Here is a 27,967-nt window from a genome sequence, read left to right on the forward strand (position 1 = left end):
TCCAGCCTCTTGCAGTCTGCCAGTTCCCCATCACCATGTACTCCAGCCGCATGGAGGGTCCCAGAAGAGGGAGATCTTTCGACTCCATGAGTGCCAGCTTTGAGGAGAACCAGCTCAACAATGTGGTGGGGAACCTCTCCTCCCTCTCTGTCCTCAATGAGGTAGGTTCCTGGAGTCCCAAATGCTGGGGGAAGAAAAGGCAGGCTAGCCTTGAAATGATCATGATCATAATCATTATGATTATCATAATCATTATGATCATGATGATCATGATCACCATTCCTCTCCTCTTTTGAATAGATACATTTCTTACTTGAGAGCCAGTGGGGAGACCAGGGTTCAGTTCCCATCTCAGCCTTATGACACCCACTGGGTAACCTTGGGCAAGTCAGATACTCTCAGCCTCGGAGACAGTGGCAAACCTCCTCTGAACAAATCTTGCCAAGAATACCCTCATGATAGGTTTGCCTTAGGGTGGCCATAAGTCAGAAAGGACTTCAAGACACACCACAATGACAGTAATCGTAATAGGTTTTCTGGAGCCCTTTCCCTTGATTTCTCCTTCTTTTTCAGGAACTTTCTAAAACTAGGAGTTTGCCTTTCAGTTTTTTTAAAAAAAATTGTAGTCAGATCTACACTAGGAAGAAAGCCTTTTTTGAAGTGAAGTAGCATGAGTCAGTGTGGCGTAGTGGTTTGAGTGTTGGAATAGGACTCTAGAGAGCAGGTTTCGAATTACTTCTCAGCCATGTACAACCATTGGGTGACCTTAGGCAAGTCATACTCTCTCACCCTCAGGGGAATGCAATGGCAAACCAAGAAAACTCCATAATAGGTTTGCCTTAGAGTGGAAAAAACTTGAAAGCACACAACAACAACATTAACAATAACAGTAATAGGTTTTCTGGATCCCTTTCCTTTGATTCCTCCATCTCTTTCAGGAACTTTCTAAAACTAGGAGTTTGCCTTTCATTGTGTTAATTTTCTGTCAGATCCACACTAGGAAGAAAGCCTTTCTTGAAGTTAAGTAAAACTGCAGCTAAATAAAGTTGTCTGAATAATCCCCCATTTCTGATTTTGGGAAGTGAATATGTTTGATTCCTTGTTGATGGTTTATACCATCTAAGTATTTTGCACAAGTTATGACAGCTTTGTTTTGTGCGTGTCATTCCAAGGTAAAACTGCAGTTTAAGATAGTGATTTTTGAAAGATATGACCTGTTCCAATTTAGTCTGTTTCAGCAACTTAAAAGAGGAAGGGGTTGTGGAGGAGTCTTGTATAACCTTTAAGACTAGCCAATTTATTTCAGCATAAACTTTTGTATGATTTCGCTAACTTCTTCAGATGCATGTGAAAAACTGGATTGTAGTCCACAAAGGTTTCTGCTGAAATTAGTTTGTTTTTATTGATGATACAAAATTGCCCCCACTGCTCCCCCCCCCCTTTCAACAGCCATGCTTCTTACTTGCACCCAGATCTCTTCCTTTTAAAATACATATTAACAAGTGAGGCTCCTCCAGTGTTTTTTGCAGCACTGCTTGTGAAAACACTGAAATAAGGAATTACCAAACTAGCCCAGATACACAGAGCTCTGTGCAGTTGGAAAGTGTAAAGCCTATTTAACCTAACTGTTCATACCATCTGGATGATTTTGGATGCACACCCATTTACCTGTTTCCTAGCAAGGCAGACAGTACAGAGTTAGGAGTGTGGAGACCTATGCAATAAAGAGTATGGGTGCAGGGGAAAGGGACATACCTGTCCTGATTCCTGGATAGATTCCTGGATATCACTGTGGGCAGTCAGCTGTGCAGACTTATTCCTGCAGAGTTGTGGACCTTCAGGGAGCAATAGTAAATTGTGCGGTCCCTGACTTGTCCCCAGTGCAGTACAATGAACTGACAGAGGCATCTTTGCAGGATGACACAGATGGGCACTCTTACATCAGAGTGCCTCCAATATGTAGCTTTCCAGGCCTTTTTCAGTCGTGTTTTCTGATTCTTTCAATGCCTTCTCTGCCAGTTCACCCCCTCCCTCACAGCCAATCACTAGAAGCTGCTGGTTTCTATGTGACTGAATTGCTGAATCCAACCCAGGTTTTAGCCTGAGTTAGTCAAGGTGCCCCCAAATAGGTTCAGCACCTTGGACAATTACTTTGACATTCAGATTAAAGATGGATTCACCACCTAATTGACATGGAAGCCACCAGCTGCATTGCTGCTTGTGCTCATCTGCCTATCCATGACAACTTTCTACCACTCCCTGGAGTGTACCGTTCTTATACACGGATTTTTTATACATGGAATAAAGAATCCAAGGTTTGAAAATGTTGAAGAAAAGTATAAATTTCAAATATCAAACCTTGATTTTCCATGTTTTATAAGGGACACTATTTTGCTATGTCATTATATTTAATGGGACTTAAGCATCCATGGATTTTGTTATCCACGGGGGATCTTGGGACCAAACCCCAGCGGATAACAAGGTCCCACTGTAGATGGTATGCGATAAATGGCCTACAGGTTTTTAAGAACCATTGGACTGCTTCAGCCAGTTATAGCTGGTCTGCTAAGAAATGAAGAGCCACCCATTGCCTGAGGATAATCTTCAACATCTGATTATGATAACTACATTTATTGATGGAGGCTGCTCTTGGAGGAAGGGGTACCATCATTGTTTGTAGTTAGTGATTTATCATGGCAGCCATTATCCCATCCAATACTACAAGGTTCCCTGCTTTATGAAGGAATCCTTTCTTCAGTTTGTCTAAAATCTGCTGTCTTATCTATTACACAAGATCACCTTGTAATGTAAGAGGGTACAAAGGATATTAGAGCCAGTGTGGTGTAATGGTTTGAGTACTGAACTGCAACTCTGGAAACCAGGATTCGATTCCCCACTCAGTGATGAAACCCATTGGGTAGATTTGGGCAAGTCACATGCTCTCAAGTCTCAGAGGAAGGCAATGGCAAACTTCCTCTGAACAGCTTTTGCCAAGAAAACCCCATGATAGGGGCACCTTAGGGTTGCCATAAGTCAAAATGACTTGAAGGCAGACAACAACAAACAAAAGATATTTCCTCAGGCAGTTCTTCCAATTACTTATTATATTATGAACTTTGCCTACACAGCTATAATTTAAGTCCTCCCAGTTATAGAGTTCAGTGTTTTAAGCCTTTCTGCACTAATAATTTTAACTTCTCTGTTTTGCTCTTATCTAGCTTTGTTGTATTATTACTATATTCATGCCATCTTGTGCAGTCCTGCTACCTACCTAGCAGCCCAGTGATCCTTTTGGCCTGGATTGACACACCAGATCAAATAAATACATTCTATTATTCAGCAGTTAGTTCCTCCAAAATGTAATTCAGAGGAGTGAGTGAAAGATGGAAGACCACTTTGGCACCTAACCCCTCAGGAATTCTGCTAGTTCTATTGGATCAAATGCCATGCTTCTTTAGGACAAAGTTTGCAACTGAGAGGCCAAGAAAACATCTTCTGGGATCCAGATTCACTCAAGGACTCCCAGTGAGTGGTACTTATTTAACATATTTGAATTCCACTTTCCCTGTTCAGAGGCAGCTGGTGGCTTCTGTGGACAGGGAATCTGTGCTGGATCTTAGCCATAAGTGGCCATTTAAGGTGTTGAACTCTATCTCCCAAATAAGCTCTGTGTCTTTAAAATTTGAACAATTTCATGTAAAATTTGAGCTAAAACCCAAGGCAGATGCCCCACTCTAATGACACGGAAGATTCCTGCCACCTCTGTTTACATAAAAAGCACAGAGAACATACTTAACCACCATCCAAACTGTTATTCCAAGCAGCCATTTGAAACAGTCTGTTCACTTGAGAGCGAGGGAAACTGCTAAGAGCTGTATTTATAGCTATAGTCTGCTACATGCTGTGGTGGTCCTGGGATCCAGAATGAGCTGGGATTGTTAAGGTTTCACAGTGCCATAGGAACTTGTAGGAGACGGTGCTGGCTGGGAAGCCTGGCTTAGAAGGTAAGAAGGAGATTTACCTTTGCTGAACTTGCTGTTGATGTCAGCAGTTTGAACATTCTCTCCTTGAGATTTCAAGGAGATTAAAAAGATGGGGGTACTGTTGATGACTAAACTAACCCCCAAGCTTCTGCTTTAAATTAAATAGTTTGCTGGAGGGTTTCTTTAGTCAGTCAAAATCTATGCTGCAGGGCTGGACCTACCATCAGGCAGAATGAGGCAACAGCCTTACAAAAGAAATGCAAAAGTGTAGGAGAGAGATAAAATTATGTGGCCAGCTATTTAAACCTAGTTTTGCTTGGTTTGGTCTCTTAATACAAATTATACACTAAATTCAGTGTATTGGGGATCTAGAAGAGCAATACATTTATTTGAGTGTAAATTTTCATAGACATACACTTCAGTAAAGCACACAATCTTTTTGTGTTTTTTGCAATTATTTAGCTACTTCACTGGATTTAAACTTAAAATGGCTCTTTTGCATGTTCTATTTCTCCATTAACAACATCATTACTTGTCACAACCAGATTAGTCTGTTTTAGTATAAAAAGACGGAAAGGAATCAAATAGCTCCTTTGAGAGTAAGTGGGGGAAAGTGATATCTAACGCAGGCTATTGTGCACTACAGCCCACTTCATCAGAGGCATGAAGCACTGTGGACACACACACACACACACACACACACACACACACACACATGGGCATGTCAGGAAGATGTGGTGATAAGTATCAGTTTAAGGATGATTGTAAAGAGTAATGAAAAGGACAAAAGAGGGGCACAGTTTTTTTTAATACAAGCTCAGATGAGCAGGTAAATACAAAATAAAGTTCTTATGTGGGTGGGTGCATGCGTTTGATTTGTATTTTGTGGCATATCACATTATTAAGTAACAATAGTGTTGTGCAAATTTACAGCACTTTATAAATAAAGTGTAATAATAATAATAATAATAATAATAAATAGTAAGCAGACCTTTGAGTTCCTCAGAATTCTTCACACAGAATGTTAATATGGATACTTTATGGCAATGTTCATAATAGTTGTACAAAGTCTGATTGTTGTAGACACAAACATAACTTCTGTAAGTTGTGAGATAGCTGACCACGTTCTAGCATTCTGTAAAAAGGGAAGCTGGTTGTTGCTTTGTACAGCCTGGTTTACTCTGCGGTTTTGTCTCTTATCTATGGAGAAAATTCACTGGAAAAGTAGCTGTACTTCTGGAAAAAGCCTGTGCTTAGAACACATGCAGGACATACATATTTGAGGTGATTCTGCATATTCTGGCTATATGGGTGGTGGAACAGACTGCAGAATCATTGTGGACTGGGCTGAGTGCCTAGTGGGCTGGCTGAAGCAAGACAACATGATGCTTGCTATTTTGACACCTGCTTTCTCTGCTTCCAGTTATGCACTACTTTGTAGAAACCAGAACTGCAAGAAGCTTGCATGCCACTAATAATGTTCATTTATAATGCCCCTTTCACTAAAGAGTGGAATATCAGACATATATAATCAAAAATGAATGATAAAATACAACCCTATAAGATGTTATATGCTAAAATATTAATATACTAACATACTAAACATGTCATTAGTACAATAAAGACCAGCTGATAGCTTGAGTTGGGTGCTAAATGACCAAACTAAACAATCTTATGTGCTCTTGTGCCTTGTTAACAGCAGCCTGGCCTGTGGAAATTAGCAGAAGCAGCTCTTCTCAGAATGGAAATGAGCCTTACCAATTCCTAATGCCTGATAGAGGCACTAAAGGATGGGCCTTTTTAAAAGTTGTAGACTGCTTATACAGTACATTGCTTTTGTACCTTGCTGTCTCTCTCTCTCTCTCTCTCTCTCCCCCCCCCCCCCATTTCTAGAAAAAGAAACAAAAATACCCATTTCTAAATCTAACTTTTAAAAAGGAATTGTGCAGTATGTGGGGAAAATGCTAAGCCTCAAAGAACAGGAGCTGAAGTCTACTTTTATTCCATATTTGCAGACGACTGATAATATATGTTTATATATTAATTAGAAAGGGAGAGACTTGCTCTCATTCTAATTAATGTAGCTCTTGAAGGATAGGGGTTTTATAGCATTAAGTCTAGGCTTGTTTACTCAGATGGTAATCTTTGTTCATTAGAGCTCACTGTCAAGTGTGCATAGGACTGAAGTCTTAATTTCCTTTCCCTTTTCAAACTGTGAATATAATTCTGAACCTGGCACCACTCCTTTGTTTGTGCTTTCCTGGGTCTATTTTGAATCAGTTGGTGAATAGTAGCCCAACACTGTAAATATCATTGATTCCAACAGTGTGGTGTAATTATTTGAGTGTTAGCCTATGACTTGAGAAAAGTGTTTAAATCCCAGCTCTGCCATGAAAAGCCATGAAATCCACAAGGTGACTCTGGGCAAGTTACACTGTCTCAGCTTCAGAGGATGGCAATGGCAAACCCGCTCTGAAGAAACTTGCCAAGAAAACCCCATGATAGGTTCGCCTTAGAGTTGGCCATAAGTTGGAAATGATTTGAAGGCACAGAGTAACAGCAACTCTAACTGGGAAGAGGAATTGGATTAAGGTTTCATATTTTACCTTGAAATATACATTACATCTAAATATCCACAGAGAGGAGTAAGCTATAAGGGGGCTTCAGAGATGAAATGGAAAATGTCATATAGTGTGTGTGTGGTAATGATGCTGTGAGATAAAATGGAAGGAAAGCCATTTTTAAACTGAGTACATACATAAGACAATGTCTGTGTATATATGGAAATGGAAAGAATTGCAAAAATGATTGAAGTTTATGTATAAAGTGATCAAGCTCCCAAATGTTTTGAATCATGAGCAGGCATGATGTATCCAATCATTCTAAAATTCCATAACATTTGCTTTGGAGTAAACACCTACTGAGCTCAGTGTAGCTTCCTACTTGGTAAATAGGGGCAGAATTGGGCTTTAAAGCCACAGTCCTATACTCATTTACAGGAGAATAAATCGCACTGAATTCAGTGGGGCTTACTTCTAGATCAGGGGTGGGCCAAGTGCATCCCCAATGGCCATTTCTGTGGCCTCCAGAGTAGTGTATTCATGGGTATTGTTTTCAAAATGTTTTGCTTTAAAACACCAAAAGATAATCTCTAGGAAGTTCAGAGTGCTTTTTCACATGTCTGGGCTTCCCCTGTTGTCAAAATGAAAATTTGTGAAATATTTCAAAACAATGTTTGCCCTTAAATATCCCAAAATGTCCTCTAGGGTTCCAAGAAGCCCCTAAAACATGTCCCCATATCCCCTAGAGGGTATTTGGAGCTAAAAAGAAAATATTTTTGGTGCATAAAGATGTGCCCCCCAGGGTCTCATTGAGAGTTTATGTAGCCCCTTTATCCTCCACAGTTGCCTGTTCTAGATAGAAATAGAATTACACCCATTATTTATTTCAATGAAAAGGAATTAACATGTGGTTAATTCAATGTGCCCATGTCACTTTTCTAGGACCAATCTATATATTTTTATGTCTTTGCCACAGAAGTGTCTCTTGAATGTTGGATGAATACCCAATTTCAGTGTCGTTTTTCATGTGTTTTGGGGAAATGTTTGAAAAAGTCATCAGGTCTGACCTAATTATGAATCTGCACTCTGCAGTCCAAAGCCAACTGAATTAGATGCATGTTTCCTTGAAATGAAAGTGGACTGCTTGTGTAAGGAAAGGCAGAGACTTTTAGGAATCATATGCCAAACGTAATGACAGTTGTCACTGGACAGCGACCAATGGGAAGTACTACTGTACTATGCAAAATTCGTTTGAACTGATCAGCGGTTGTACACATTTGAGATTCAGTCTATTTGCTAAGAAAAATTCTGTACAACTATGAATTAATTAGCATTAATTGCCTTACTAATCATTTTTAGATCTACAAGTCAAACTACAGTATGAATGAAGACAACAAGGAAAACAAAGACAATTCATCTGAAAGAAATAAAACTGCGGTCATATTCTCCTTAAATAATGAAGTTGGAGGACTTGTCAAAGCTCTAAAACTCTTTCAGGTAATCAGTTTCTGCAAGCATAGTGAAGGTAGTAACAGCTAGCATAATGTGTTTTGCTCTTTTATTATGCTTTTGTTTTGTCTCTTAAAAGCTTCAGCCAATTTTGTATGAGCATAAAATTTGTGTTCTCACCACTGGTAGATGGGGGGGGAGGCAGAGTCATTTGAAGAACTGCACTTTTTGTAGCAGAAACTGAAATCAAAACACTGTTTTTGTTTCACATTTGAGCTTGGAGAAATTTTTTTGAATCTAACTCCTTGAATCCCTCAGCCAGAATGACCATTGAGGCATGTTTTCTGCTGCTCCACAGAACAGGACCCGGAGCAATGGATGCAAGCTGCAGGAAAAGAGATTCCACATCAACATTAGGAGGAACTTACTGACAGTAAGGGCTATTCGACAGTGGAATACACTCCCTCGGAGTATAGTGGAGTCCCCTTCCTTAGAGGTCTTTAAACAGAGGCTGGATGGCCATCTGTCAGGGATGCTTTGACTGAGAGTTACTGCATGGCAGGGGGTTGGACTGGATGGCCCTTGTGGTCACTTCCAACTCTACGATTCTGTGATTCTATGATTTTATGCTGGATGTTTGATTCTGGGAGTTTTAATCTGGGCTGCTGCCACAAAGCAGAATTAATGCAATTTGACAAACCTTTAACTATCATGGCTTCATTTTATGGAAACCTGGGATTTGTAGTTTGTTGTGCCACTAGAACTCCCTGACAGAGAAAGCTAAACATTTCACAAAACTGCAAATCCTATAATTCTAAGGCATTTACCCACGACAGTTAATATGGTGTTGAATTGCATTAATCCTGCAGTGTGGTAGCAGTTCTAAGGCTCAAATCCAGTTATGAATTTATCATATACTGCTTTTAAACTGCCATAGAAGTTTGGTAATAGTACCTTTGGCAGTACCTATTACATGACACCATTTCCCTCTTGTTGCTGCCTTGTTCTGGAAGATTGGTTTGCCTGACAGAAAAAACCCACCAGTAAGCTCCCAACAGAGCCAGAATGGCATATTGGCTTGAGCACTGGACTAGGACTCTTGAGATCAGGATTCGAATCCTGGATCAGCCATGGAAACCCGCTGGGTGAACTTGGGCAAGTCATGTTCACTCAGCTTCAGAGGGTGGCCATGGCAAACCCCCTCTGAAGAAACTTGCCAAGAATATCCCATGATAGGTTCTCCTTAGGGTAATCATAAGTCGGAGATGACTTGAAGGCACACAACAACAACAACAACAACAACAACAACAACACTAGTATAATGCTAATCCTGGCAGTTCTAGGATTTCGCAGTCATGGAGTGTCATTGTCTCCTCCTCTCTCCTGTCCCCCTCTACTTTTCTATTACTTGGCCAAGCCCCAAGACATCCAATGCAGCATGCCTTCCTGGTGCAGCAGCCACATTTGAGGCCTCTGCCAGCTGACTGAGATGAGCCTGAAGATATTTATATGTGGATTAATTGTATTTTTAGTAATGTTTTTGGTTTTTAGTTGGTTGTGTCCTCCATTTTTCTTGAATGTCCTATGTTTGTCCTACATTTCCCCTACATTTCCCCCTATATTTTGTCCCAGTTTTGTGGAAGAGAAATATGGCAACCTGAGGGCTGTTTGGCCAGGGGGTGCAGGTCCCTGCAAAAGTACAGGGCTTCTGGGAGGAAGGGGTGGGGCTTCTTGACAGAAGGCCTGAATGCCATTCCTCAGGGCTGTGGCAAAGAACTCGGGTGGCCACGTGTGCCTCCCTGCCCCTCCGGCTCCCTGACCTAGGCATCCCTGGCTGCATGCCTGCTCAGATGGTTTCACATGCCAGATTGGGCACGCATGCAACTGGTTCGTCAACATGGCTATAGTGAGTCTCCTGTGCTTTTCTCCATTCCTCTTTTATATCTACAAGGAGTGAATAGGATGCTCACTCCTTTGATGTTTAACAATCACAATTCCCTACAGCAGTCACACTTGGTGAATTGTGATTTGTGTTCATCATGGTTAGTGAGAACAAACCAGAATCAGACTGTGATTCTAGAATCTGGTTTGTTCACAAACCATAGTTTAAATAAATCACAATTGATGGACATCTATGGTTAGCAATTCTGATCGTTTAAAACCAGAAGTAGTAGAAGAAAATACATTGAAGAATAAAGTAGAAAAAATAACTCAAAAACAAAAATAAAAACCAAGGTCTTACAGCTCCACCAACTCTTCCAGTATGTTTTCTGTGTTTTCAAGGTCTGAGATTCATGCTGCAGAGCTCATTCCAGTCAAAACAGAAGAAAGGGAAAAAAACTAATCAAAACAGAAGAAAGGGAGGAAAAACTAACATCCAATTAAAATATAAATGTAACACAAAAAAGCAGAACAAAATAACAAAAATAAAAAATGAAAAAGTAACAATCAAAGGAAAAAAGGGAAAAAAAACAAACAAAACACCAAAATACCAAAAACAAATAGACACAAAAAAGCAAAAGCAAAAAGAACTGTCTGATGAAAAGCTTATTTTTTACACCTCCACAAATCGCGCAGTCATTATACCTTTTTCACATCAACCAATCTGAACAATCTTCTTCTTTTATCCACCCCCCTGCCCAAGTCTTCTCTCCTCGAAACATAGAATCCAGAAAAATTAGATCTTTCTCTTTCTATCCCAAGGTGACTCAATCACTTTTTCTTCTGCCTCTTTAAATAGGCTTTTTTTACAGTTCAAGGGCACAGCACTGCATTTATATGGGTTACCTATTCAATAGTACTCACTTTCTTTAAATCTTTTTCAGATTCAGTCTCCAGAAGGTCTGGAGGTCTGTGGGCTTGATGGAGGAGGAAAAAATACCTTCTCTGTCCCTGTCTGCTTCCCTGCGACCAAAATCGCACCATTGGGGCAGATATGCAATTAATTATTGTGCCCCTCAACTAGGGGAACACTTTATGGCTATAGATTTCATTGAGAGTCTTGCTTGCCTTGAGGTTTGCCTGGCAGGAGTCGAACCCCAACTCCAGCTGTCTTCACCTGTTCCATTCCAGACTGGAAGTCAAACCAGAAGTAGATCCCTCCAATGTCCTCTTCTGACAGATAAGGAGGAAGGAGAGATGGGAGAGTACAGAAGCATGAAATTCACCATGGCCTGTTTAACTACTGAGAAACTATAGCTTCACGTTATCTCTGAAACTGAGATCAAGAGCAAATATTATTTGTTCATATATATTAATTATTATGTTGATCATGCATAATATTATAAGGTTATGTTTACTATGGAGATAGGTGAACTCATATTGTAGATTTTTTGTACACTGATTTGTAAAGTAATACCTATATAAATATGTTTGACTGAAGAAATGTAAGAGGAAGAGTGGAAAAGCACAACATTTGATTCTCAGATGCTGTTGAAAAATTGTAACCAAAGTGGTTTCATCCCCTAGGAAAAACATGTGAATCTAGTGCACATAGAATCACGAAAATCCAAAAGACGAAATTCAGAATTTGAGATCTTCGTAGCATGTGACAGTGATAGAGAGCAGCTAGATGAGATCTTCCATCTATTGAAATCCCATGCCAACGTTGTGTCTGTGAACCCAACAGACAATTTCACTGTGCAGGAAGATGGTAAGACAGAAGGTAAGAAATTAGCAATTCACATATATTTTAAAAATGTGGTAGTGAGCCAGTATTTGTTATATTTGAATTTTTTTCCCTTTCAAAGAAACTTCTAATTTTTCTCTTCTAGGCAGAACATTCTTTGGTATTTTCTACTAGTGTATTTCTTGGAAAGGACAGCGAGAGGTGTTCAAGAACGATTTCAAATGCAGTCCAATGAAAAATAGGGCATGCCTACAGCCTGTTGTTTTCACTGGGCTTTAGCCCAAAATTGATCTGCATGTGTTTAGGGTTGCAGCCTATAATAGATACACAACTATCTTATCACTATATTAGGAAATCAAAGTTCCCATAGCTTAAGCTCCCAACTAGTTCCCAAGATTTTCTTCCTATTTTCTGTAACATGTGGATTGACTTCCTTGCCTGGGTGATCTGAATTGCCTCATTATGCTGCTCTTTGGTGGGCAAAGACCTTGGTAGGCTCGATGACAGGTTATGTCATACTAAAATTTGGATTAGTATGAATGGTAGAAGACAGGTTCTGATGAGTATAATGTGCAGCATTAAAGTGGAACAGAGGCCCGTTACAGATGGGCACCCTTAGAAAGGGGCGTCTCTTCCAGACGCCTCTAACCCTAGCACGGACTGAGTCCATACGAAATGGCAGCGGCCGTTTCACACGGCCGCCGCCATCTTGACATAGGGCACGCACTGCGTCTGCACGTCGTGCCCCAGAAATGACGCCGTGAGTGCGCGCTTCGGCACTTGCGGCGTCTCTTCTGGGGTGCAGGAAGGAGCACGATTTTCGCACTACTTCTTTGCAGCGTCCAGGAGCCACGCCGTTTGGCTGCTGCGGTTCCTGGACGCTGCAAGCGGCGCGAGACTGGCGGTCTGTAACGCGCCAGAGTTTAATTAACAGAAGACCTAATAGAGATCCATATCTTAGGGAAGAAAGCTAGATTTAATTGGGTTTAGGTGCTCAGATGCAGAAGAGAGCAGAAGAGGGAATTTCAGTAGTGCAGCTTGTCATGCATGCAACACTTGCTGAAATTCCCTCTTCTGATGCACTATAAAAGGTACAAGAACCCCACATGTTTTTACACTTGACCTCCCCCCCCATGTCCTCTAGGTCCCTTTTCACTTCCACAGCTCTGCATTTCTACTTAATTTTACATGATCATATTTATCCCTTCAGCACGTGTAGTAGCCTATTCAGTTACATGTAAGCAAACAGCTGTAATACAGGAAAATTATACAGTTTCTTAATACAGAGCTTGTAAAAATATGTTTGGAGTGAGCTGGTAAAACTTCTTTTTTCTGGCACAGTAATTATGCTAATTCATCCCTGCATTTAGATTTCGATAGCTGTCCTTTAGTGTCCTTTTTGGTCCTTTCAAATGTTTTTGTTCCATGAGCGTGTTACATATGTTGTATTGGTTTATAGGGCCATTTTATAGTTAGGGCAATCGCTTTCTCTGATGCGGTGTAGGTAAATATGTTTAGGATTGCATTGCCTACCATTATAGTCCTGTTACCTCTTTTCTTGCATACATGTACAACGTCTGGGAGAGAAAGAGTTGAAGTGGAGGATTAATGCAATTATGTTATAAGTTGTAAGGGAAATAACAGGGCAAAGTTATTTTTAAGACTGTAGGAAGTGCTCAGTGTTGTGCACATGTCAGATAGGAATATGTTTTCTCATTCTTTTGCCAATAACTCCTTACCAGCAAGATTTCATTTGTGGTTGTCAAAGTTGCTTGTAAGAACAGTTCCTTTTTTATTAACTAATTTTTAAAAAACTTAATAATCTGGGTTCCATCCATTTCCTAGATATGGAAAATATCCCTTGGTTTCCTAAGAAGATCTCAGATCTGGATAAATGTGCAAACCGTGTTCTGATGTATGGATCTGAGCTAGATGCAGATCATCCAGTGAGTAAATTTTGATTAATATTTGTTCCCCAATATTTTAAAGATCACCTTGAAACATTTATTTATGGTAAATTTACTTTGCATACATTAGTTTTTCACTCCGTTGTCAAACTTCATTACATATTAAGTATAATAAAATATAAAACATTCAAGTCACAAAGAAAATATCTAGGGCTTAGCTATAACAGCATGCTTTGAAGATATGTGGGGCATAGGCTTGTAGAAAATGTGTCCAACTCCATAAAAAGTCAAAGGACCCCATTTTGTTTCCCCCCCCCAAAATATCTTTATTGAATTTTCCATAAAATAAATTACAATACCAAAAGAGGATACAATTTCTACTGTAACTATATATACAAATAAAGTCTACATTTGTATCTTATCAAACATTGTCTTCTTGTCTTCTTAGACCCGAACTGAAATCTTCCTTTTATTCTTGGGTTGATGAAGTACTCATTTCTTTCATGTTCTCATTGTCCCATAAAGTAAACCTTTGCAATATGTTAAATTTATTATGTCACTTTCACTAATGTTAACAATATTTGCACCCACAAGTCCAAAGTAAAAGTAACTTCACTTATGATTTATCTTAAATTCCTTATCATTCCATATCATACAACAATTTTCCAATCATAATAAATTTTATATATAGCAATCATTTTTGCAGTGTATTCCCTGGTTTTACTTTAAGTTTGAACAAATAGAGCTCTTGCTTTCCGTCCCGATGTTGACCTATTTTAACATTCAAAATAAGAATGGATATAGGCGGTAGAAATTAATACAATCTTAAAAGTGGAAAATTATATACCACCGGAAAAACATTCCTATATTTCAATAAGGGCTAGGTTTAACTTCCATTCCTTCTTCCAACTTATTACCACCTTCTCCCAATTCTCCTTTCTTCTTTTCTTGCTAATGTTTTTAACATTACAAGAAATCCTGTCCAACTCTCTGTACTCATTTACTTTCAACATCCAATTATCCCATGTTGGAACCTTATCCGTTTTCCACCGTTTGGCGATTTCTGTTCTAGGACCCCATTTTGATAATCACTGTTATGACTTTGACTTCCCTTTATGCAATGCAGCATATAACTTCTAATGAACATTCCCTTGAGGAAAACCTAAAGATGGTTGCAAAGGAGAAGATGCTGACAGAAAATAAACCGATGCTTTCCCTCTAACTCTAGTTTAACCTACATAAGTGAACTGACAAACAGGAGCCAGTAAATTAACACTGTTCACTCTGTGGAAGTAAATGGGTCCAAAGATGATTCCAAGAGCCAAGAATACATTGGGGCCACCTTGCTCTTGCATAGTTCCCATTCATTCATTTTCAGTGGCCTTTATGCAGTGAAGTTTGTGTTTGATTTCTTCTTCACTACATGAGTGTATGTACCTAACAATGTTCTAAAACAAGCTAGCATTTTTTTGTTGACTGCATTTACCTGCACTGAATACTTCTGATCTCCTCCAAAGTTGTTTTGGCAGAACAGAGACTTTTTGCTTGCTTTTGGCAAATGAAACATGTTAATCACAAAGACTGACCTGTGATTTTTCTTTTAATTTCCTTATTAGGGTTTCAAAGACAATGTTTACCGCAAGAGACGGAAGTATTTTGCAGACCTGGCTATGAATCACAAACAGTACGTGTCAGTGTTTCCAACATGATCTTGCTAGGAACAGCAACTTTGAACAGGGTCTGGGAAATTTGGAGGAGAAAATATTGGGGCCTTATGTATTATGTTGATCCCAGAGCATGAAGGCAAGCCAGTTCTTTTTAGCACAGGAACAGCGGGCCCCACTCCCATTCACATCCTGGCAGTTTTGTCTACCAAACGTAGCAAAAACCATTTAAATTCCTATCGTTGGCAGGTTGTGTGACTCAGTTCTGTGCAAGATGGTCATCTACATAAACTGGAAGTGATTCTTCTACATTTACTGCCCATTAAATAGTATCCCCCCTTTCCATCAGCTACTAGTTTAAGAGTGTATCTGCTTTACAAGACCTGAACAGAGCTGTGGATCGCTCATGGAGGTCTCCCATTTACAGGGTCTCCATAAATTGAAACCAACATGATGGTAAATAACAACCATAGAGAGCAGTAGTGGTGTTGTTCAAGATGTGTGGACTAGAGTTCTCTAGCAGAGAATGCTAATTAATGCACCAAATTTACAAGGGTGGAAGCCAGGAAAGCGATATCAAACTGCTCTAAAAATGAATTTCAAAATCTTCTGAGAAACACAGTGGTTTCTTGGAAATGTTTATCTGTATTCTTAAAGTGGGAAAAGGGGAGAATCCACCCTCCCATAATTATGTAACTGTGTATATAGCACCTGACACTTCAACATTGTACTCCATGAAGAAATGGATGGAAATCCATAAATCTTCATGCCTAAAGGTTCCACTAGATTCTCCAGTGTCCTTTTTATACTACAGCAGACTAACATGACAATCTATTTGAAAATTGCTACAGCTGGAGTAGAAAATCTCTTTTTTGATGCATTTTGACAGAGACTAGCTATCTCTAAATGAAAAGTGACTTCATGATGCCAAAAGATCATGCTGACATAATTTGCAAAAAGCGATTTGGAGTTAAATCATGTTAACCCTCTTTGAAGTTCCTCCCCAAGTTACAGGCACCTCTTGGTAGGTGTTGATTAGTTTCTTGCCTTTGGTAATGTAATGCCAGATCTGGCAAAAATGAATTTCAATATTCCTAGCTCTTTAAAATGCTTAATTTTTAAGGAGGTGACAGTGCAGAAACTCACACAAAGGGTCAACAGATTGAAATAAATCCATGCCTCAAGAGTGGAGGGATATTGATCATCAATGTATTTCTTAAATGTTATATTAGTACACTGGCATCACTAGGGTTACCATGTATGGTAACTCATGGTATCCTCCCCCCCCCCTCCATTGATCTCCTCCCATACCACACCATACAGAATACTTTACTTATAAATCATAATTCCCATATATCACTGAATATAATGATAATAGTTATGACATAAAAAAGGTAAAGTTAGTCCCATGACATGGCTGTCTAGTTGTAACCAAATGAAGGGGGCAGTCCTCATCTCTGTTAATAAGCCAAAGAGTCAGCATTATCTGAGGACTGCTCTGGTGGTCATGGGGCCACCATAATTGCACCGAATGTTGTTACCTTCCCACTGAAGTGGTGCCTATTTATCTATTTGCATTTGCATGCTTTCAAACTGCTAGGTTGGCAGAAGCTGGGAGTAGTGACAGGAGTGCACCCCATAATGCAGTGCTAGGGCCTCGAACTGCCAACCTTCTGATCTTCCAAATGTCAAAATTGGCATCTTAACCACTAAGCCATTGTATCCCCTTGTGACAAAAAACTCTAGCAAAATTAAATTTATACCTTTAAATTACGGTATCATACACACAAAATAAACTCTTTATATATTCATAATTTCATGTGGTTAAAGCGAAAATTTGGTAAAATGTGATATTTTAAAATAATTTAATTTTTTAAAAGATATATATATATTTAAAAATATTAAAAATTAAAAATTGAAATGTTATTTTTTAAAAAAACTCTGGAGCCTCTCCTTTTTCCTCCAGCAGAGTCTCACCCCACTCCCACCATCTCTTCAACATTTTAAAGAGATACAGGTGAATGCCTCAGCCCATTTATGCCCAAATGCAGATGTCTGAGGAGAAGTGGTGCCACCTGGTGCGGTCTGAACCCCTTGCACCCCTAGTGACACCACTGTATTAGTGTAAAAAAGGAATAGAAAAAGAGAGACTCTCTCTCTCTCTCTCTCTCTGTGTGTATGTGTGTGTGTGTCCAACCACTGGGTGATCCAAATTCACAAACAACAGTCAGCAGGAAGTACTAGAAAGAGGAAATATTTGGTAAAGTTGGGTTTTCTTTCTTTCTTTTTTTTTGCTCTGATAATTTTTTACAATGAAAGTTAATTCTTTATTCTGACTTCCTGTTACAGTGGTGACCCAATTCCAAAAATTGAATTCACTGAGGAGGAGATCAAGACTTGGGGTACTGTATTCCGAGAGCTCAATAAGCTCTACCCAAGCCATGCCTGCAGAGAATATCTTAAAAACCTACCTTTGCTAACTAAACAGTGTGGGTACCGAGAAGACAATATACCCCAGCTGGAGGATGTATCACGTTTTCTTAAAGGTAATGGGGAAAGAGATCTGTTGGATCATTTTTTTTTCTTGAGGCAAGCTACAGTTACAAAAAGAGCAAGTAACTTTTTTTAGGGCAGAGCTTGGAAACATTACTTTTTTGGACTACAGCTTCCAGAATCACCCAGCCTGCACAGGCTATGGTCAGAGTGGATGGAAAATTCTGAGAGTCATTGTCTAGAAAAGGTAATATTTCTAACCTGTTAACCGAAGCTGCATCTGCACTAAAGAAATAATCCAGTTTGACAACTGCCATGGCTCAATGCTATGGAATTCTGTGAATTGTATTTTCTTGTGGCACCAGAGCTCTCTGACAGAGAAAGTTAAATGTCTCCCAAAACTACAATTCCAAAAATTCCATAGCATTGAGCCATGACAGTTAAAGTGGTGTCAAACTGGAATATTTCTGCCATGTGGATGCAGCATGAGAGCCATGTTTCCTCCAGGGGCAAGCTGTTGGGAGCTGCCTATAAGTGGCATAGGAAATGATGGTATGTAGGCTATAAGTGTGTGGGTATAGGTTACACATATTTGCATTACATTACAGCTCTGAAAAACAAGAGGTTAAAGATCTATGTGTGTGGAAAATTCTGGATACAGAACATTCTCTGAGCAGATCTGGCAGGATATTTATCTACTAAATTTACTGATGTTGAATAGTACAATTATTTCTTAGTTTGGCTCTCTCTAAAGCCTCTGCAACCAGAAGTTAACTGTTAACTTTCATTTGGTTTTGCAGAGCGCACTGGATTTACAATCCGCCCGGTTGCCGGATACCTGTCTCCCAGAGATTTCTTGGCAGGTTTAGCATTCAGAGTATTTCACTGCACTCAGTATGTTAGGCATAGCTCGGACCCTCTTTACACACCAGAACCGTAAGCAATGTATTTTAAAAAATCCTTATTCTGAATAATGACTGTAGTTATTTTCCTTGCCTTTTTCCTATGCTCCCAGCTGGTTCACATACTTGCCTAGCCTGATTATCTGTATGTTGAAGGAGCATGTTCATAACTCCCATTCCTGCCACAGTTCAAATATAATACAGTATATAAATCTCATTCTGGGAGGAAGGCAGGATATAAATTAAATAATTAATTAAATAAATATAAATATAATAAAAAACATATAGTGGGGTGTTCAACTGTGGAAGGCTGAGGGGAAACATTACCCCTCAAGAGATGCTGGATAGCCACATCCCCCGGTATCCTTGCACCAAAATAATAAAAAAATATTTTTGTCCTCAAATGATTTCTTGGGGCATGCATGGGGGTGTTTAGACCCAGGGCAGTCCCATTTTTTCAACAACAGGAAGAGAGCAGAAGTCAATTGCTGTTTTCTTTCTTTTTAAAAAAGGTTTATCTGGAATCTAAATTGGCCTGGGGTGAGTGAAATATGGCAAAATACCCCACATACCCCTTAGAAGGCATTGGCTGGAATTTGGTTTATCTTTGGAGTCCCTGTAAAATGGCCCATGGACTGTACTTCACACATTCTGAAATATAGTACAGTCGGCTATATATCCATGGATTTTTTTATCCACAGATTTAAACATCCATGGCTTGAAATACACACATCTGCACGCATGCACATGCACATGCGTGCGCGCACAGACACACAGACACACACACACATTCTAAAAAGCAAACCTTGATTTTAAGAGGCACAATTTTACAATGCCATTGTATTTAATGGGACTTGAACATCCACGGATTTTGTTATGAATAGGGAATCCTGGAACCAAATCCCAGTGGATATCAAGGGCCCACTGTAATATGTAATACAGTACATAATAAGGGTTCTTTACTCATATTCTTCAGTTTTGCCTATTGAGATTGGAAAAACCATGCAAGCAGGACCTATACTTAGAGAGGCAGCCATGTTGGCCATAAGAAAAAAACAACAACCACGAAATCTGTATTACTGTACAGATTGCATCTCTCTTCTCTGGAATTCCAAAATTCAAAATATACCAAAAACCAAAACTTTTTTTTATGGCTGGCTGAGATAGTGACACCTTTGCTTTCTGATGGTTCATTGTATACAAACTTTGTTTCATGCACCAAATTATTACAAATACTGTATAAAGTTACCTTCAGGGTATGTGTACATGAAATATAATTTAATTTTGTGCTTAGACTTGTACTCCATCTCCAAGATATTTCATTATGTAGATACGGGCAAATGCAGGTATTCCAAAATCCAGAAAAACCCAAAATCCAAAGCACCTCTTGTCCCAACAGGGACGTAGCTAGGATTTTAGGAAGGGGGGGGGGTCCAGACTAAGTGCCACCATTATAATGGGGCTTGAGTGCGGCGGTGCAGCAGCACACACCATTCATTTTTCTAATGGGAGGGGGGGGGGTCCGGCCCCCCAAACCCCCCCCCCCCCGGCTACATCCCTGGTCCCAAGCATTTCAGCTAAGGGAGACTCAACCTGTAATATTTTTTTAGGGTACCAAAAGGGCATGGCTATCTGTACAAACTTTCAAGATCTCCAGAATTCTTCATCAAGTAAAGTGATAAAAATCAGTTGCAGAGGGAGAGAACAAAAACCTGACTGGATGTTGTCTGCAGGATGTCTTGAGATCAAGGGTGTAGTTATTGCGGGGGGGGGGGGGGTTAGGGAGGGAGGAAGACATTCCTCCCCTAAAGAAGAATTCTAACCCCCTCAATGAAATTTTCCTTCATGCTCCAAATTTCTTACTTTGCAGTAACATAAAACTTAAATTGAGCATTTCAGGTGTTCAGGGAAAAGTGTGTGTGTGTGTGTGTAAAATTACCATGTGGATGTGAACACAGCAAATAGAAGAGTTCCAGGTGTGAACAATTGTCAGTGTGTCACTCTCTGTAATACTAGAAATTTTGCAACTGAAGGAAAATTTCATTGAAGGGGCAGAATTCTTATGGGGGACAATGCCCTCACCACCACCCTTAACTGTATCCCTACTTGAGATGGATGTTTACATGAGATGGATGTTTTACATGTCATAATCTGGAGAAATGGCCAGATTATTTAACCGTATGAACTAGCTTTTGATAAAATTGTTTAATCTTTTCCTCAGTCTAAACTTTTGTACAAATACATTTATTGGCAAAAGAATAAAGTGGGATGTAACCCATGCAGGTTTCTCTCTCTCTAAATGTATTTGCCCTAGTGTTGTGAATCTTTGGTCCTGCAGATGTTCTGGATTACAATTTCCACAATCCACATGCATACTAAGGCGCCATACCTTGTTTGGAGGATTTTGTTTTGCTTATGATGACAACTCTTTCATACTGTTGGCAGCTACTAGCAATAGCAGCTTCATTTAATTACCATTTCATACCACCTAAACAGTCTCTAAACTGTTTACAACAGTAAGCTAAATGCCGCCAACAATCTGGGTACTCCTTTTAGTGACCTCAGAAGGATGCAAGCCTGAGTCAAGCCTGAGCCCTTGGCTAGTACTGAACTCACAACCTTATGGTTTGTGAGTGAGTGGCTGCAGTACAAGCATTTAGCCGCTGTGCCACTAGGGCTCTTGCCTCATTGTATTAGATGGGATTATTTTCACATAGGAACTTCAAGAAACTGTCTGCTCGGTTCAATGTTATTTTGTTTTCCTCACTTTCCAGTGACACCTGTCACGAACTGTTGGGCCATGTTCCTCTTTTGGCTGAACCCAGTTTTGCTCAGTTCTCTCAGGAAATTGGCTTAGCATCACTTGGAGCATCTGACGAAGCTGTTCAGAAGCTGGCAACTGTAAGTAGAAGAGGCTGCTCAGTGCGATTCATTCCTCTATTCCAGTAATACTGCAGTGTTTCCATGTTATACATCCCTCTTAGCAACTCTAAGTATTTTTAAAATGTTATAAAACAGAGCATGAACATTATTTAAACAGCAGACATGAACACTGTGCTGAGGAACTATATGATACACGCAAATTAACTTCCTTTAATACCCACTGATTTGAATGGGATTAATTTGTACCAGGGGAAATTGTCCCATTTATGGTTCAAGGATGAAGGCATTTGTGAACTGAAGACAGTGTTGTATTTAATGACATTCGAGTCTAGATGTCAAACATTCAAACTCAGCAATGTGGCAACAAAGCAAATGTACATTGTACCATTTGTGGCAGTTTTGGAATATCTACCAAGCAACAACATACAACAACAGGTAGCAAATCACAGGAACATACTAGATATGTACAGTTTTAGCTAATCATTAAATAGCAGTCATAAAGCCATACTTAACAATTACTAAGCAAATGCCAGATAAAAGTATTCATGTTGAACCTTTCCATTTCATTTCAGATTGTTATTGTTATTAGTAGCAAGTGCCAGTTAGTTGGCAAACATATTTTCTTGAAATGTTTAATCTGCTCTTTCTTGAGATTTCTGAGATATTAATAACTCTGCAGCTTCCAATCCCCCCCCCCCCCCCGGTTAAAGATAGTTTTTCCTTCAGTCCAATTCTACCTTACTTTGCCCTTATGGACCCCATCTGACCTTCCACATCACTTGATGTTTCTGAAACCGATAAATCCTAATGAATTTAACTATGTCAAAAGAAATTTGTCATTAAAATGCCCCAGGGCGTTTTTGTTATCATTCAAAGAGAATCCCATAGTACAAAACTGCCCCCTTGACATGAGCAGCTGAGTTAATCTGTCATAGGAAAAGCAAAGCCTAGTTCTTCTGTCAGACCTTATGGTGCCCATATGTCCTGTGTGATCATATAATCCAGCAGTAAAAATGGTGTGTTGTGTGTGTTGTGACTGCTGTTATTTGCGATTAAATTGGCTGTGACTTATGTCACTCCTATGAATGAGAGACCTCCAAGAGCTGCTGTTTTTTTTAATTGAAATCAGCTTTGCAAAGGTTACTTTTCTTTCTTCATTAAGATTTTCCCAGAATTGATGGGTCATTAGGGTTGGGAGGAGTATGGACATCCCAGTGTGTCACAGCCTTCATACTTTTGAATCTACCTGGCTATTAGGACAATATTCAGGGCCCCTCTAGCATTGCCCAGTCTCAGCCCAGCAATCTGCTGTGTCCCTAAAAGAGTTTGTAGACGAAAAACTAAGGAATTGATGGCTTTCTTTGCATGTCCTTCCCATGTTCTTGGATGTCTACAAAGTGAGTAAGGAATGGGAGATAGGAAGGGTAGGGAGAAAGGCAACAGCCACACCTCCTCTAAATTAAGCTAAATTAGAAAAAGTTGAAAATTTTAGTGTAAAATTTTTATTACTGCCTTCCTAAAAATACATCTGACATACTACCTTCCCCCTCAAGACTGAGAAAAATACCTTGCCTGTATTTTGTTTGAAGGAAATGTCTGGTTTCAGGGGCCCTTTCATATTGCCCCACCCTCAACTACAAATCTTGGGACTCCACAGGAGGCAGTTCTAGCAGTAAAAGTGGAATAATAGCATTATGACAGTGTAAAGTGTTATAGCACTATCATTCCACTTTGAAATGATCGCTTCATATGGAAATCTGGGGTTTTAGTTTTGTGAAGCAGCAGAGCTTTCTTGTTGAGAATTCTGAGCATACTTTCCTAAACTACAAATCCCAAGATTCCATAGGATATTTTAATGGCAGGTAAGGTGGTATAACTGTGCGCTGCAAAAGGGCCCATTGTGAGACAAGATACAACGGCCTTCAAATGATGCAGTGTCATAATTCTTTCAGGGTGAATAGGGAGTTTAGAGGGTTCTAGGAATCTCTCCAGTACCATTAAAAAAAATGCCTGTGGTTGATGATGTATTCAAAGAAATGAGCTATAAGAGCCTTATTTAGAAGGAAACACCTCATCCCAGTCAAAAGCAGAAAGGCACCTTTGTTTGGCAGGAGGCTTACATTTTTATGTTACTTTGCATTTAAGAAAAGAGAAAACACTTGCTGCTTGAGTGTCACTGTCTTGCATTTCTGTTGATTAGGGTTGCCAGAATAAAAACTGGACACGGTTCCTGTACCTTTAAAGGTTGCATTGACAAGGACATTTCAGCCCTTGCTTGTTACCTGGTTCTGTGACACACAACACCTGCTGAAATTCTCTTCTACACAGTCATTAAAGGCACAGGAACCCTTTCCAGTTTGCAATCTGACACCCCTACAATGGGTCATTGTCTTCCTTCATTTCCACTCTCTTACTTTCCAGTGCTACTTTTTCACTGTGGAGTTTGGCTTATGCAAACAAGAAGGTCGGCTAAGAGCCTATGGAGCTGGCCTGCTCTCTTCTATCAGTGAACTGAAGGTAAGCACAAAAACAGTCTTCAAACCAGGAGCAGGAGGATTTTAAGTAGTTTTTTAAAGATCCAGGGAGAACTTTTTGCTTCAAGTTGCCTATCTGATTATAGCCAGATTATTAACTGAAATTGGCCCATGAGAACCAAAAAACCCCCAAACAATAAATGTTTGTTTGGTTTAAAAACCAAACAATAAATCAGACTCAATTCAAGGTGTTTAGTAATGGGTCAAACAGCTGGTCTTTGACCAAAATTCAGTGGGGTTTCCATGTCAGAAGTTCAGTTAACTCACTGAAGACTGTAAACTTTAAAGGAGACATCCAAGATGCTGAACCTCTCTGTGGGACAGGGTTCAGAACTTTGCATGGATCCTTTAAAATTTTGAGTAAGGTGAGGTCCCACTTACAAGCTACCAATCTGGATTCAGAGCACATCTCTGGGAACTGAACAGAAGCAGGTTTGCTCAAGAGTCATGTGGGTGGCTCAAATGATTGAGCTGCAACATAAAATAGATGGTGCCCAACTAACATGATGGGTAGACAGCTAAAGTATGACCATAAGGTAAAGGTTGTTCAGTCTTGAAGAAGTTATATTCTTGCAACATTCTCCTTATTGAATGAAACATCAATCATCAAATTGCAAACTGGGTGCTTCTGTCATGCTTTTATTACCTCCTTCATTAATGGAATTTTTCAAGAGGTATAGCAGATGGAATCTTTAACTGGTAACCGTCCTGTGTTTTCTCCCTGCATGGTCTTTATTTTTTTCTTCCTTTCTTAAAGCACCTTGACTGTCTTATGAAATTGTAACCCAGGGGTAGGCAATCTTTTTGAGCCGGGGGCCGGGTTGCTGTCCCTCAGACAACTGGGGGGGCCGAAGCCAAAAAATAAATAATTAAATAATTTTTTTAAAAAAAATAAATATATAAATAAACTAGGACAAATGTAGGACAAAATTTTCAAATGGAAGACACCTCTTTTTAAAAAATGGAGGACACGTGAAAAAATTTGCTGATTTTAAAAAAAAGTTAATATAAATGCATGTTTCTGAGGCTTCTATAGACAATTGCCCCCCAAAGGCCCCGGCGACAATCGGCGGCAGGACTGGGCTGGGGCCGGTCCCAAGGCCTTGCCGGGCTGCATCCGGCCCGCGGGCCGCAGGTTGCCTACCCCTGTTGTAACCAATAGTGATTGGATAGAGTAGACAGAGATTATAATTTCCTGAAATCTAGCATGATGCTTTAGGTTGGTTTTCATAGAAATGGTGGACGAAAGCTCTGCAAGCATATAGTTTCTTGAAGAGTAAACCACTTTGAAGATTAAACCAATTGGTAGAAATAATCCTTAAAAGACAGTCTGGTTATAATATAATTTTATTATTTTAAGCCACTTGTCACCTGTAGAGGTTTGTTGATGAGGTCCCCGATATATGAAAAAAAATTATCATTGCTGTTTTGTTTTGTCTAATAACCAGCATGCTCTATCTGGAAATGCCAAAGTCAAGCCTTTTGATCCAAATGTCACTTGCAAGCAAGAATGCATGATTACAACATTCCAGGAAGTTTACTTCATTTCTGAAAGCTTTGAAGATGCAAAAGAAAAGATGAGGTAATTTGTTAAATGCAGCTGTGAGACTGAAAGATGGTTACATATAGAGTGTGTCTTACAGATTTGTGGAAGTTTGATTCCGGGACACCCCCTCCCAAAGATACGAAAAAACACAAATGATTGTTCCCCATATTATTATTGTATATTATTGTATGATGGTAATATGAATGTACACACTTCAGTGTGTCTGCATTCATGTCACCACCATTTAATAATATGGGGTGTGATGATTTGCAGATGCTTGAATTTGTGAATCCAAAGAGCCAACTGTACAAACAATCCCTGAAAATAAATACATAGAAAAGAAAAAGATTCTCCTCACATCCTTTGAGATAGGGGGTGGCTTCTTCACATGCTAAGTTCCTCAACCTCAACATCCTTCTCTAATGGGAAAAAAATAATACTCACCCATCTAACAGGGTTATTGTAAGGATTATAAGATCATGGCTGAGTTCCTGTAATGTACAGTGTAGCATAAAGGTTCTGCAGGTGAAACTACACTCTCTCCTCTCAACCCCTCACTGCACCTCTCTGCCATTCTGTTGCTGGTGGAGAGTGGAGGGGGTGGGAATTGGAGAAGAGTGTCTGCCTATGTCCCGCTAGCCAGAGGTAGACTGGTGATATCATCCACCAGTAATGGAAGGACTGTGGGAGGCAACTATTATTGTACAGCAGTGAGTTTGAGGGAGGATTCTAGTTGTTGTGGAGGATAATGCCAGCTTCTGCAGCAACCAAAAATAGGCATATGCAGGTGTAGTTTTGACTTACACTTGCATATGTCATTAACAGGATGCTGGCCAGTGTATGGGAGATATACAATCAGCTCTCCATATCCACAGATTCTTTATCCATGGATTCAAGCATCCATGGCTCGAAAATATTCAAAAATGTATATAAATTCCAAAAAGCAAACCTTGGTTTTGCCATTTTATATGAAGGTCACCATTTTATTCTCCACTGTATTTAATGTGACATGAATATCCACAGATTTTTGTATCCATGGTCAGACCTAGGACCAAACTCCAGCAAATACCAAGGGTCTGTACAACAGCACTATATAATTGCTACTACTGTTTAAACTAAATAGAGTATCAGAGTAATTTGGGGGGCTTACTGGAGTCCCTTTCATGTCCTATGGCTCTGTTACCTTACTCTAGTTGGTGTTTTTAACTGTTACATTTTAATATTAGTATTATTTAATTATTTTTAATTTTGATAATTAATGGTTTAGTTGTATCCTTTTTAAATTATTGTAAGCCATGGTGAATCCCATTTTGGGAGAAAGGCAGGATATAAATCCAATAAATAATAAAAAAAACCGCAGTAGTGTTGTGAGGACATGACAACAAATACCATCTTTTAATTTCATTTAGATACAATTTGGAGTCAGAAACAATTTTAGATAGATAGTTTGGAGTAATTATAGTTTGGAATAGTTAACTTCATCCTGGATCCCTTTATTTATTAAGCCTACCAACATCTGAACGTATTAATGCCTCATAAACTCTAAACTATGCTCCACTGGATTTCCCTCATTACTGGATTTTTATCTCTGGATCATCCATAGCCATCATCACATCAGCATGTATTTTTCCATTGTGAAACTGACTCATCCCTAAAGAGACAGAAACAGCCAAATCTGTGTAATTTCTCTTCAGCTACAACAATTATCAAGATATTGCTGTTCCAGCTTGCAAAGAGAGATAATAGGTTGAAAGTTACACTGAAAAGGTTTAACCTTCTTTTTATCAAAATGTATTTTTTCTTCTTCTCTATCCAGAGAATTTGCGAAGACCATCAAACGCCCCTTTGGTGTGAGTTATAATCCATATACACAAAGCATTCAGCTCCTGAGGGACACAAGGGGCATTGTGAATGCAGTGAATGAACTACGTCATGAACTTGACATCATCAGTGATGCCCTCAGTAAAATGGGCAAGCAGATGGGAATCTAGCTTCTCTAATGAACCTTGGCCAGTCTGCACTCAGTAGCTATGGATTTTGTTCTGCTCTAGGCATGAGAATATTTTTTCTGCAGAGTGCCACTTTTCATAAAATGAAAGAACCAATGAGGAGGAATATCTCCAAGAAGCACTCATATCAATGTTTAAGTGTGTCATTTCCCTGTTTTTCTTTTCTGAATCCTCCAATGATCTCCAGAGAAAGCAAAGTTAAATTCTTCTAGGAAAGTTGAAAAAGGATGGATCTTGCAAACTGCAATAATGAAAGGCTAGTTGTCCATGTAGTTTATTATTCTGTAATCGATGGCTAATATTAGTTATTAAAGAATCAACTCATAAACCATGTATATGTTCTTTCAAGTAGCTATCCTGTTTAATCCTCAATAATTTGTTTTCAGTTGACGTATTAAGTCTCTAGTT

The 27,967-nt window shown here is 39.4% G+C and overlaps 1 protein-coding gene across 1 annotated transcript; it reads left to right on the forward strand.

The window, feature by feature from the left end:
* Positions 1-27,887, forward strand: TPH1 (tryptophan hydroxylase 1). Its single transcript, XM_042465855.1, has 11 exons — positions 1-161; positions 7,904-8,041; positions 11,462-11,657; positions 13,467-13,567; positions 15,145-15,212; positions 17,542-17,738; positions 18,486-18,621; positions 21,362-21,488; positions 23,892-23,987; positions 25,453-25,586; positions 27,367-27,887. Exons 1-11 carry the CDS (start codon positions 36-38, stop codon positions 27,539-27,541), a joined length of 1,494 nt encoding a protein of 497 aa, XP_042321789.1. The 5' UTR covers positions 1-35; the 3' UTR covers positions 27,542-27,887.
* Positions 27,888-27,967: the final 80 nt, after the last annotated feature.

This window comes from Sceloporus undulatus, chromosome 1 (genome assembly GCF_019175285.1).
Source record: "Sceloporus undulatus isolate JIND9_A2432 ecotype Alabama chromosome 1, SceUnd_v1.1, whole genome shotgun sequence".
In the NCBI taxonomy this organism is placed as follows: domain Eukaryota; kingdom Metazoa; phylum Chordata; class Lepidosauria; order Squamata; family Phrynosomatidae; genus Sceloporus; species Sceloporus undulatus.

What these genes read in the sequence shown, in the direction of transcription:
- TPH1 (XM_042465855.1), top strand. Translation starts at nt 36, where the DNA reads ATGTACTCCAGCCGCATGGAGGGTCCCAGAAGAGGGAGATCTTTCGAC. An exon ending in CCCTCTCTGTCCTCAATGAG is followed by an intron (nt 162 to 7,903) that starts GTAGGTTCCTGG and finishes AATCATTTTTAG; the next exon opens with ATCTACAAGTCAAACTACAG. An exon ending in GGAAGATGGTAAGACAGAAG is followed by an intron (nt 11,658 to 13,466) that starts GTAAGAAATTAG and finishes TCCATTTCCTAG; the next exon opens with ATATGGAAAATATCCCTTGG.